Source organism: Protopterus annectens, chromosome 7.part0 (assembly GCF_019279795.1).
Source record: "Protopterus annectens isolate FY-2018-M chromosome 7.part0, PAN1.0, whole genome shotgun sequence".
Taxonomy (NCBI): Eukaryota; Metazoa; Chordata; order Ceratodontiformes; family Protopteridae; genus Protopterus; species Protopterus annectens.
The window spans coordinates 289,532,988-289,546,618 of NC_056739.1; the positions used below are offsets into that span (position 1 = coordinate 289,532,988).

Here is a 13,631-nt window from a genome sequence, read left to right on the forward strand (position 1 = left end):
TTTTTTATTTATCTGGTTTGCTTCGTTTGTTGTGGAGTATCTACCTCTTCTAATTTTGGATTTGTGCTTTGTTTTGGGAGGTGATACCTTACCCTGAAAGTGTTCTTCTTTTTGCACAAATATGATTTAAAATGATCACATCCAAGTTGCAGAAGCCTAGTGTTGGTAAACAAATGAACTAAACCTACACAGAATATAAAACCTTTCAGAGGTGCTAAGGAAATAAAATTGAGCAAACAGCCAAAGAGTATTATAGTAGATAGGATTCTGAATCCATACTCTTAATATAGCTATAGCTTAATAGTATTAATTTCGCGTTGAAACACAGGTGTCCATTAGCAAAGTAGCTGAAATAAAGAAGCTAAACCACGACAAAGTTAAATCTTCTTTTTTTAATACAAAATGGTGAGCGCTTTCGCAATTGTAACCATTGCTTCATCAGACAGTTCATTCAAAGAGCAACAGCACTTAAATATTTTAATTCATTATTAAAACAACCAGTCCTACCACTCAAAGTTAATTCAGCACTCAGTAATCGATTAATTACTATGGTTACGTTTTGCCCTTAGTTAATTGCTGAAGTCAGAAAAACTCTGTTTAAAAACCACATGCACAAAATGTAAAGACAAGAACGTGGATAAATATAAATAAAATACATAAAAAGTCAATAAATAAATACATATACTCATGTTCCCCATTTTGTAGCTACCTGTGTGCGTGGGTATAAACATAAAAATATATATAAAAATATAACCAATACACACTCAACAACTTAATACATATATTCTGCCTAATAAATGCACATGTTGTCCACCTAGCAAATACATATGCTTTAATACATGCATCAACAAATGCTTCTTTAGTGATATCTATGCTAGAAGCAGCTCAAGGAATACTGTCATACTGACTCAAAGCCTTGCATGTGGTTTTTAAACAGAGTTTTTCTGACTTCGGCAATTAACTAAGGGCAAAATGTAACCATAGTAATTAATTGATTGCTGAGTGCTGAATTAACTTTGAGTGGTAGGATTGGTTGTTTCAGTAATGAATTAAAGTGCTGTTGCTGTTTGAATGAACTGTCTGATGAAGCAATGGTTACCATTGCAAAAGTGCTCACCATTTTGTATTTAAAAAAAATAAATAAATAAAATAAAAAAAAAGAAAGAAGAAAAGATTTTACTTTGTCATGGTTCAGCTTCTTTATTTCAGCTACCTTCCTACTGGGCACCTGTGTTTCAACATTTTCAACTTCTGGGCTGGTTTGGATTTATTTGTTTGCTGCTTGTATTAATTTAACGTGAATAGGTGCATGTTCATGTAGTAACAAAAACTATGATACTGCAGGACTTGTATTCAATACACTTTCATGCACACAAACTTCTCCCCTATACCAACAGTACTTTACTTAGCCATTTCCTTTTATCCAAATATCTGTTGCTTTGATGAGTGCATGCAAAATAATCAACAAGTTGCCTTTTAATGCTTGTCAGAGTATATAAACTCTGCACGGAAGCATTTTTCTTCTAAAAAAAAAAAACAGTTCAGTTCATACCAGTTTTGTTCCATTTAATGTCCTAGATTTGAAAGTAGACTTTCCTTCCCTTCCACATATCCTTTCAGCACACTTCTGTGCCACAAGTCACAGACCTCTGCTGTGTTTTGAATAACTCAGCTTGGTGTCTTCATGACTGCACTTAAGAATTAAGTTTATAAGGAATATGTTGTTGATGACTTATTCTGCTTGTTTCTTTTGACTAATGTGGGGCAGTTAGAAGTTGGATGCAGTCTTGTGGCTTTGCTCAACTGTTCTGGCAGAATTTAACTGTTGGTGGAAGGAACGGAATCAAAGTTTTAAAAGTGTAATTGTGGATATAAAAATGTTTCCAACGGACAGGTGCTCCTCATATGCCATGTTTGAAGAGCATTTTGATGCACACAGATTTGCTCCTATTTGTGCTGCCAAAAAAAAAAGAAAAAAAAAAACAAATTTAAAACTGATAAATGTACAGAGCAGGAGGCATTTGGCAACAGCTCTTATCTTAAGTGTTTACACCATATTTTGACTCTTTTTATGGATATCAAAGGAACAGGACAGAATGAGATCAATGCTATCAAACCTCAGAGACAATTACCACAAGCTTCCTCCCAGACCAGATCTACTCACACAAGAACAGGGGTGTTTGACACACACTGAAACCAATCAACTTCAGTTGACTGCAAGAATGACATGGTCTGAATTTCCTTTATGCACCTTTTTACTGAGGTACTAATGGAGGCAAGAACACTTGCAACTAGTAAATCATATATTAGCAAATGGAAAATGTTTTCTAGTTGGTGCCGACATAACCAGCACCATTCTTGCCACACCTATAATGCCTTTTTAGGCAAGGTTCAAATGACAAAGTCACCACCGTAACAGGAACAGGCAAGCAAAAACTGAGGGTAATGCTACTCAATGCTAGAAGTCTAAATCTCAAAATGCACTCACTCGAGGCACTCCTTAGAATGGAGAACATCGATATCTGTGCAATGACTGAGACCTGGTTCAAGGCTCTAGAGAGTACCCCTGTATTACCAGGCTATAACTCATACCACACATTTCAACCATCTAACCTGGACAAGAACACCAAAGGTGGAGATGTGTCCATATTCATTAAGGATATCCACACCTCCAGACCATAAGCTAATCACCCTAGATATCCGCATCCCGCCCCACCCCACCCTCCATTAAGGAAACCATGGAAAAAATTTCTCCAAAGCCAACTTCATGCTTCTTAAGACAGAAGTGGCAAACTTCATGACACCCATGCAGATGGACAATACAGTTACGACTACTGAATCCTACACAGATGCTCTCTATAAGCACTTACACGAGTGCATGGATTGTGCTATCCCAAACAGAACCAAGATGCTATCCTCCAAAAAAAGGAAGCCAGTCTGGTGGTACCCTGCCATAAACAAACTCTACAACAGCAGAAAGTAACTGTTGCAAAAGTAAGTAAAATCCCATGAGTGGAGGAGCTCCCTGGTCAGCCTCAGTAAGAAGCTGAGATCCCTTATAAGATCCTCCAAAGCTAGCTATGAAAACAAAATCATCACTGATTCTAAGGGCAACCACAAAGCATTTTATAGCTATGTCAAGAATCTCAATGGCAACACCCAGATCTGCTCTGAGTTACTTTACAACGGCACGAAAATTACAAAACCATATGATATTGCCAACATCCTGGTACTCCTCTCTCACCCTCTAAACGGCCCATATCTATACAGGAAGAGTGCAGGTGTCCCTGTAATCACATCTATGCAGGTAAAAGCTGCACTCTCTAAAACCAAAAACACAGTATCCATGGGACCGGACAACATCCCAGTCTGCATTTTACATGAACTTCAGAACGAACTGGCTCCCAACCTAAGCACCATGTTCAGTCATAGTCTCATGTCAGGACTTGTGCCCACTGAATGGTGCACAGCAACAGTTATCCCACTCCATAAAGGGGGAGCCACCACTGATTCTGGGAACTGTCACCCTATTAGCCTGAAGAGCCTGGTCTGCAAGTCCATGGAACATATCATCATGGAACTCATAAACAGACATTGGTAACCTCCAAACTCTGGACCCCACCCAGTTCAGGTTTCTGAAAGGCAGATCATGTCTTCTGAACCTGACTGACTTCTTTGAGGCAGTCACCAAAGCCTTAAACGAGGGTAAGGTGGTTCACACAGCCTATCTTGACCTCGCAAAGGCTTTTCACACCATCCCCCATTCTGGAATTATAGCTAAACTCACTAACTAGGTATAAATCCCTACATCACAAGATGGGTTGCCAGCTGGCTCACTGACCGAACTCACAGTGTAAAAGTTGCAGACTCCAAATCTGACTTCAAACCAGTGACAAGTGGAGTACCACAGGGTTCAGGCCTGGGACCTCTCCTGTTTGGTATCTACTTCTCTGAAGTACAGATTAACACAGAAGGCCACTGGCTAATGAAGTCTAATGAAGTTCGCAGATGACTGCAAACTAGGAGCCATAGTCGAGTCCCCAAATGATGTGGACAACCTACAGAAGGGCCTCACTGAGACAGATGCCTGGTGTCAGAGACATGGCCTCAACCTCAATGCAAAAAAGTGCACTGTCATCCCCTTTGGTAAAAACTCTGTACACATAAATGGCAGTCTACTTAATGCCGAATGTGTGATAAGAAACCTTGGGATCCAGGTGGACAGTATTCTCTCCTTTGATAATCACATTGCCACAGTAGTCAGGAAATCCTTCTATGTGGCACACCTCATCAGAAAAGGGTTCTCATCCAGGAAAAAGAGGTCATTGTTCCCCTCTACTCAGCACTCATTAGACCCATTATAGACTACAATGCCCTTTTTGGAATGTACCTCACAGACATCTGCAGCAGCTGGAAAGGCCACATAAGTACCTCACAAAAGAGGATTACTGGCCTCAAACAGATGCCCTACACTGACTGTCTCAAACAACTCCAGCTTTACTCTGTAGCATATCACCTACTCTAAGGAGATATCTGCCTAACATATAAAGCCATGTTAAACCCAGAGCTGTTGGACATGCTATACCTAAAGAAATCCTAATCCCTCCGAGCTACATGCTCTAGGGACCTAAACCTTGTCACCACAATAAACAGGACATCCTGGAGGAATAGATTCCTGTCCCAGAGACTTCCTATACTCTGGAACAAGCTACTGATCTATGTCAAGCAAAGCACTTCATTAGCACTCTTCAAGAAAAATCTTGATGAGTGGATGGGAAATAGGAAATACACCCCAGGGATCACTTCTGTGGCTCTGCTCAACAGGGGCACAGGAAATTAACTTTCTCGGGTGGAGTAAGCCAGGGAACCTTGTTGGCTAGGCTTACTTAGGCCCTTGGGCCTATAGCCTAGTACCCGTCTATGAACCTATGAACCTTGGATGTCCACAGACAATTCAGCTACTATCTTGCCAGAGCAAAATCTTTCAGATTTTCAGATCAATTGTTCATTTCTTGTGAAGGTAAGAAGGGACGACCTGTGTCAAAACAACCTATATCTAAATGGTTGTCCAAGGCTATAACCTTTTGTTATACTCACCATAACAAAACTATTCCAGGCAGGGTCAAGGCCTTCTCTACCGTGGCCTTGACTTCATCTATGGCTTTTTGTAAAGAGTTGGCTTATACAAGTATTCTAGAACCTGCTAGGTGGTCCTCTCTGCATATTTAGCTCCGGGTCAAACTTTGTTAAGACCATTTTCCATGGGCTCCTGGACACTTCTCCTTCCACCTCCTAAATGCAGTAAGCTAGGTTAATTTACCAATATAGCTAAAGCTGCTGCAGCAGTGATCATTTTGATGAACACAGTACAGTTGTGCAAGTAAACTTATCATAACAGTAGATGTTCAAAATGATCACTGCTAAAGTATACTCTTTACCTCCACCCCCCTCCTTTTATGCAAGGATGTGGACATTTATTTTTTGTTGTTCCATGAATTGCCCTTTCAGAGCTCAGCCTCCCTCTCTCTGTTGGCAGGAAAGCTCTGAAGGGCTTGTTACCCTAACTTGTCTTTTAGTCAGCCCAGCTCAAACTGCCCAATAGTTTGGGAACATGGAAGGTACCTTGAAGTTTTGGTAGTTGGCCTGCTATTATGTCCTTGGCAGGATATAACTGGTATGGTGAAGGCTACTGCAGCAATGATAATTTGAACATCTACTGTTATGGTAGATTTACTTACACAAATATAAGTTTGTATACCTCAGTTGTTCTGGATCATGTTTTGGCAGCATTGCCAGATCTTTTGTTTCTGGTGCAGGCTTGCTTGGGTCAGCTTTGAAGCTTTTGAAGACAGGAACCTCAGTGAACTCTGTGTTGAATGGGATCTTTGTATCTGGAGTTAGGGTCAGGGCTTCAGAGTCAAGTGTCAAGCCTGGCACATTTGGTCTCAGCAGTAATGGAGTTCTGATCTCCTTATCCTTGGAAGAGGTGTCAGAGTAGGTCTTAATTAATGGTTCATTTTACTCTTTCACTACTCCTTGGTACCTGCACAAAGCAATACCTTGATTCACATTATGAATTTGCTGGCAGCAGCACCTTTTCATCACCTGTCAGTCCAGTATAGTTGGTCCAGCAGACTTCATTGGGATGTTTTCAAAGGGTTTCAGTTATAGTCAACTTCCTTCATTTTGAACAAACCCCTTCAATATGAGATGGAATGCACTCAGAACAACACTCAAGAATCTTCTATCCTAGACCTGAACAAGATGGAGAGTTCACTTCTCCTATCCCACCTAAATAACTCAAAGCTTAGAGAAGTCCTGGAACTCCTAAGGCAATTAGCTGAGGAGAGGATGGTGAAACTATGAAGTAGCCAATAGATCCAACGTGAAGCCTTCTGGTCAATCTAACCATCTATTAAAGATGGTTCCCCAGCGGACTCAAACTGGGGATACAGACGGCATGGGAAAACCTGATATTGTGATGCCTGTATCAAAGAAGCTACGCAAAACCCTCCAGCTCTCATTTAAGTTTGATATGTGGGTCAGAGACTCCTGAACTGGACTTGATTCTGAGTATGGCAACCCTTCAATGGCTACTACTTCAGAGAATCCTACTGTTCACCCATCAGATAAAGATTCTAGACTAGAAAATTATATAAAAATGTGTGCATGCTCCTCATTCACTCAGAGGGTATTAAACATTTCTTCCTGGTACAGTTTAATTGAGAGCTAGCTATTGAGTTGAAGTCAGTGGAATAAGTGCCATATAGGGAACTGAAGACCAAGTTGCAGTCCCAACTGTCAGTCATACCTGCTGCAAAAAACTCTTTTTGTGCCTAGGTCATAATTCAGTGGATGGTGTAGCAAGAGGGGTTGACACCCAGTACCACCATATCTGCCTGCACCATATGAATTTCTCTCAAGCAGCCAAGGTAACCTTTCTGTATGCCTCCTTTGACAACACAGCGTTTTTTCTTTTTTGCCTAGTCAATCAAGACCCATCCAGGGGACTATAGAAAAAAAGGAAGAACCCATCCTCCTGTGTCTCCGTTCTCCAGGACACTCAGAAGTCTAAAACTTATTCAAATGTAAACAGCAACAAAACAGGGGATCTGAAAAGAGCTGCAGCTATTTCTAGAACAGTTGCCAGTCTGAAGAAAGTGGCAACATCAAGGATCTGAATTCCACCATCTTGAATGGCAACAGAAAAATCCCCAGAAACTTGCTAGTCATACTTTAGAGGCAGCCAGAGGTCATACCTTTCCATCTACCGGTCTACACATCTCATGCAGATGTGTTAATACAATATGTCCAGAATTACACAATGCCACTACCCCCTTCCCAATTCTGTCTACCACGTATACCACCCCATCAGAGGGCTGCAACATTTTAACAAATACTACTGCATTTATAAAAGGACATTTTACCAGATCAGAACTTTTACTCCAAGTTTTTTTCTTAAAGACTACAAGAACCTCAAAGCCCATTCTAGACCTCAGAGGCCTAAACTAGTTCTTTCCAAAATAGCACTGTCACATGGTCATAGTGCAGTTTGAGCCTTCCTTTCAAGACTGGATATGTCTTTGAGCTTGCAGGATAATTGTAAACTAATCAAGATCACTAATGGGACCAGGAGATATGTGCTTTCAAATAGCAGCTTCTCATTAACGACTTCAAGGTACTTTCTTTGGTCTCACTTCAGCCAAATATATGTTCACCAATGTCTGCAGCTGTGATAAACCACAGGCAACACAGAGTAAAGATCTTTGGTCTCACTTCAGCCAAATATATGTTCACCAATGTCTGCAGCTGTGATAAACCACAGGCAACACAGAGTAAAGATCTTTCCCTACCTACAGGGCTAGCCTATAGCCATGCCAAAAGCTTACCTAAAGCAACTGTACATTTTCAGAGAAGGAATGCATTGGACATAGTAAAGTATGTAACTGTCTTTCCACTAAGACATAAAGAAATCTGTAATAAGATGAACTATATATTTTCATATAATTGTGTAAAATTGTGGTTGCTACTTACACTGACTCCTGTAGCATGTAAACTGAAAACTGTATAGAGTACTGGAATACAGTAGACTCAAGTCTGAAGTAGTTAAAATTGTGGAAAGCCATTCTTTGTAATTTTGAACTGCAGCTGTACAGTGTAAAGTGTGTTTGCTTGGGCAGGTGTCCCAAGGCAGCATTATGCATTTATAGTATACTAAGAGGAGTCAGATGCTTAATACTATTTAGTAGCGAGTGCTGAAGATCAAGAAATTGTAGCCAGACAGTCAAAGTTCTACATTGGACCCCAGTGATTCAATGGTATCAGCTGATGTAGTCACTGAAGTTGCTTGACAAAATCTCAAGATTATGCAAATGCTATGATGGTTACACATACTGCTCTCTGGGTATTCCCTTTCTACCTCCCATCTCAATAATGGGGATCACTATAAGTGCTACTGACACAGGATGAGGAGAACATTCACACAGGCGTGGATCTGCACACACCATCAAGGACAGGAGAGTAGTTTTTTTCTGACCATGCAGCCACTTATGGATTGCTTCTCTAGGGTGCAGTTACTATTCACACTTAGAACAAGTCTGTAGTCTGGTACATCAGCAAGCAAGAGAGTCCTGTGCTGGGGGAGATAGGCTGGGAGAGACAGAGATGAAGGAGTGGAGTCTGCTCATCTCTTTGGGGAGGGGAGGATAGGCAAGCACTTGGGTAAAGTGATTTCTCTGGTGGAGACTGTGGAAACCAGCACCCGTACTTGAGGTTAGCTGTTTAGTGGTATGCCTTCTTGTGGAAGCAAGGAGGATCTAGTGTGGTCATCCCACTGCACGCCTCTTTCCTTGTGGACCATTCTTGCGCAAGAATATGTAAGGTATGAAAAACTCTGAACCAGTCTTGAGCACTGCATACATGATGATCCCTCCTGGTTGACCATTACCCAGTGATGGCAAACAAAAGAGATGACTGAGACCAGGCAATGGGACAAAAAGGGGTAGAACCCACTGCTGTCCCATGTGCCAAGAGGTGATGAGTTTGGGAAAGGGTTACATCTGTAGATACTGCATTCTCATAGCACTTCTCATTCCAGAAGTAGCCAAATGTTTGTGAAACTATCTCAGTCTCTGACTGCTTATGTATTATTAGCAGTTTCAGCAAAGTCAGCGATGTGAAAAATTTTCCGATGCAGAGTGAAAGACTTCCTGTGACCTAACTGTATCCCCAGTGAACACCAAATTCAGCAAATTCTATTCCCTTATCCTCCCCATGTTAACACTTAAGGAACTTGCTGAATCTAAACTGGCCTCTAGGACTCCTTTATGACTTTCCCCCTTCCCATTCTAGAGTTTATCCAGAAATCCAGACAGTGGTAAGAACAAGGTTATTTCCATAGACCCCTACCAGCAATAGTAAGTCTGGTTTCCACTGCTGTGGCCTCACATTCTAGAGAAGCCATAGCATCTGAAGCTCTTCAAAACTAGTTACCTATCTGTCAGGCAAACATCTAGATCTTCAAGACCTTTGGTTAACCACATGGTTAAATCCAAGGACTCTGCCCAAAAAGAGAAATCTAAATTTTGCATACTCAAAAATGCACAAAAGAAAATGAGCGCTTCACGAAATGGGTTATAGCTAAGGATTTTGAATGCCACTTTCACTCCCCTAGTACTAACTATTCTAAACAATTTGGCTTAGGTACTGGATTCTGCAATAACCTAACTCATTCATTGTGGTGCACTTGGCACCAATTTCTAATTTCCACAAAAGGTGCCAACTCACGAAAGTTTGCAAGGTTTTCAGAGAGAGAAATTCCTCATCTTGCTCCTTTGAAGATCCTAATCCAACTTTGATCTTTACTGTAGAAATGAAATACTTCTATTCTTTGCACACAGAAAAAGCATAATTCAAAAATTCTTATGAGGGAAAAAGTTGACTTTCAAAGTGGTTATTTTAAATTAAATTTTTAAATTTCTGTATTGTAAGCCTTGTGCAATAATCCACTTTATTCAGTTTTCCATACGAAGATGTCCTTATGCACTAACCTTTCTTTCATGCCTATGGTAGCCACATATGCCAATAGAGAGTCTAAAGGGAACATGTCTGCAGTTTTTCTTTCCTAGATATTCTAACAGATGACAGTATCTAGTGCACTGTATGAATATTAATTAGCTTTGTGTAGGTACAACTGGAAATCTTAAAAGGCTCCTACTACTTAATATTTTCCAAGAAGACACTGAGGGCCAAAGGCAGCAAAAACTATGTTGTCTAGGTAGTTGCCCAGCTGCAACACATCTTGCTTATTATAAAATTTAACAAACCCATCCTATTGAGTTTATTTTAACTATGGCAGTTGCTACTTCTCTGTTCCTTTTCAGGAATGTATTCATGGATAATCTATGCACTGGCTATGTAGGTTTCTTTGAATACTTTTAGGATGGATATTATCCCTGTATCTTGGTCTTCCTTTAGGGCTGCAGTTATTGGGGCTATGTTCCCATGAGGTAGCGAGAAGTTATGGACTCATCATAAATATAGGTCTGCCTCATCTCAACAGGTACATCCTAGCTGACATGCTCCCCTGCCTCAAGAAACCTAGAGAGGATTTGAGGGAACATCAATATGCTTTGCCTTACATAAATAAATAAATAGAAATCTCTTATAGACTGCGCTGTTTAACTAACAGTCATTTGTTAACCACGTTAGTCCCATTAGGCTACTACCCTCTTTTCAGGGCAGACCTGATCTGGAAAAAAGGAGCAAACAGCCAACCAAGGCAGTATTAGTGGGGAGGCTTTTGCAGCCTTAGAAATATTTACTGGTGCCAAACACCAAAGATTTTGGTAGGATTGGTCCTAGTAGTCAAGGAGAATGCACTTAAGCAGATCTATTATTATAGTAAAGGCACACACTTCATAGTTATAATGCCTCAAACTACAAATTATGCAAAAGCACAGCCATGTCATACCAAAACATAATGACAACATAGCTCAGGCATGACAGACAAGTCTTCTATACTACAAGCTTTATTCTGTACTGAAATATGTAGCTTCTATAAATCTCTGTCTCGCATGTTAGAGTGCCACAGCACGTCTTCTCTTGTTTGTGCTTTGTTTTATCATGTAATATGAGAGGAACCTGAGTACCAGTATAAATCACTCATGTCATTTTACTAGGTGGAAAGTGAATGGAACTGAACTAGCTACGGAGTCAGACACTCATTATAGCCTCATTGGAGGCAATCTTGTCATCATGAAACCTGATAAAGCAAAGCATTCTGGATCCTATCAATGTATAGCATCAAACTCCATGGGAACCATTGTCAGCAAAGAGGCGCACCTTCGCTTTGGCTGTAAGTTCTGCTTCCTGCATTTCCTTTATATACATTTAGTGCTGTGTTGTTAAGGAAAATTAAATCAACACAATTAATACTTGCATGAAAAGCTACTGTTCTGCTAAAAGTATATTGCTAACATAGCTCACAATACTAGTTAATAACTAGTTAACTGTAAAGAGCACAACCAGGTATAATTCAAGTATATTTCTGTTTCTATGTATACTTGTAATTTTTATTTAATTTGTGAGGAATCTAACCAAGCCGTTCCTCAGAGAGGACCCCATATATTAGTTTGTACCTTTTTTGTTGCAGAGTAAAGTTTGTTTGTGTCTTTCAGCTTTTCCCGGTTAGGGGTCGCAACAGTGGAACTCCGGTCCGCTAATGATTGGCAGTAGATTTTTACGTACTGGCTTGCCAGGCCTGACGTACAACCTTAAGTAATCAGCAAAATTAGCAGTACTGAGAAGTTATACTCCTCAGACATTTGCACTGTGTCAGAGGAGCAGGCTAACAATTTGGAAGGTAGCATACACGGGTATGCATTTGATCTGTTCCTCAAAATGTGTTTTTGACAAGTCATTGAGAATTTAAGTCATTAAATAATGACACACATTTGAGTTTCAAACTTCATATCCCTCAGAAAAATGAATGCCAATACAAAACCAATTATTCTGAACTTTCAAAGTTTAGAAAAGCAACATTTAAACTCAGTCCATGACTATGGCCTATTGTGCCCCATTTTTTATGAATAACTTAGAGGATGAGTAGAATGATCCTGGCTACATCACTGAATGTAGTAAATATGAAATGAATATGCAGATAAGCATAGGACACACAGGATAAAGTCCCTTACATCAATAACTTTAAAACACAAGTTAAAAGGCATTATCTGTCTGTGATGTGAATCTGAAAGATATCAGGGCATACAAAAGAAGTGCCTTCATCTTCTACTAGGATTAACAAGAGTATATCATGTAATTGTATCTGTAAAGGAGGAGTTATTTTGAGAAGACAGATAACATTTCTAACATACAGCAAGTATTTGAGGCTGTCACCAAGGCCCTGGATGAGGGAAAGTCAGTGCACACAGCTTACCTTGACTTGGCCAAGACCTTTGACACAATCCCCCAGTAGGGCATTATCCAAAAGCTAACACAACTTGGCGTAAATCCCTGTCTCATCAGGTGGGTGGCCAACTGGCTCAGTGACTGGGCCCTCAAGGTCAAAATAGGTGGTTCCAACTATGATAGCAGACCTGTCACTAGTGGAGTTCCCCAGGGATCTGTCCTAAGACCCCAACTGTTTGACATCTACTTCTCAGAGGTCCAGGCAAAGACAAAAAGCCTGTGGCTTACTAAGTTTGCAGATTACTTAAGTTTGGTGCTGTCACTGATACCCCAAAGGATGTTAACATACTGCAAGAAGGTCTCACAGCAACTAATGACTGGTGCCAAAGTCATGGCCTCAAGCTAAATGCAAAAAAAGTATCATCATACCATTCATCAAAAACATGGCCCCTACTGATTACCACATCAACAGCAACTAAGCACACAACCTATGGTGAGAGACCTGGATACTCAGGTTGATAACGACCTCACATTTGACCATCATGTAGTGGCAGTGGTCAGAAAACCATTTACTTGGTCCATCTCATAAGTAAAGGGATTGCATCCAAACAAAAGGAGGTTATTACCTCTCTATACTCCTCCTTCACTCTGTCTCAGAGGAAGAAGCCAGGAGCGCTTCTCAGTCTAGTCTGACTGGGATGCCTGATTCCCAGGGTGATGTCCCTGACAGAAGTCTGTCTGCTTCTATGGAGAAGCCAGTTAAAAAGAAGCAGAAAGTAATCTTCTCCTGTCTCTATGTTGTTTGGGATATTTTTGCAGTGACCCTAATGATAATGGACATTAGCTGGGTATAACAGCCCTGTGTTTCTAATGCTTAGTCAAACACTCTGCTTGTGCTGTGCTGATGAGGTCATAACAAGGCCAAAATATGCATATTCACAGCTAATGGGGTTTGGCATTATTGGCCTGAAATTGTCCATTAAAACGACGAAACAAGTAATGGGCATTCAGAATCGCCAATTAGCTGAAGCACCTGATGTTCATAAGGATCATTTGCATATATCCCATGTGCCTCTGATGCAAGAGGATTGGGAGGTCACTCAATGGAATTTGTAGCTTTGCTAGAGTTTTCATTTTGTTTTTACTGATTGGGTTTTCAGTGACCTTTTCACTCATTGTTTTAGCTTGTTGTTTAAGATATTTTTGCAGTGACCCTAATGATA

The 13,631-nt window shown here is 40.4% G+C and overlaps 1 protein-coding gene across 2 annotated transcripts in view; it reads left to right on the top strand.

The window, feature by feature from the left end:
• CNTN2 (contactin 2) overlaps nt 1–13,631 on the top strand; it is a 907,647-nt gene that overhangs the window by 459,139 nt on the left and 434,877 nt on the right. For both annotated transcript variants that reach the window (XM_044076798.1, XM_044076799.1), the window contains one exon: nt 11,181–11,356. In XM_044076798.1, the coding sequence (XP_043932733.1) occupies nt 11,181–11,356 (176 nt within the window). The remainder of the gene's footprint in view (nt 1–11,180; nt 11,357–13,631) is intronic.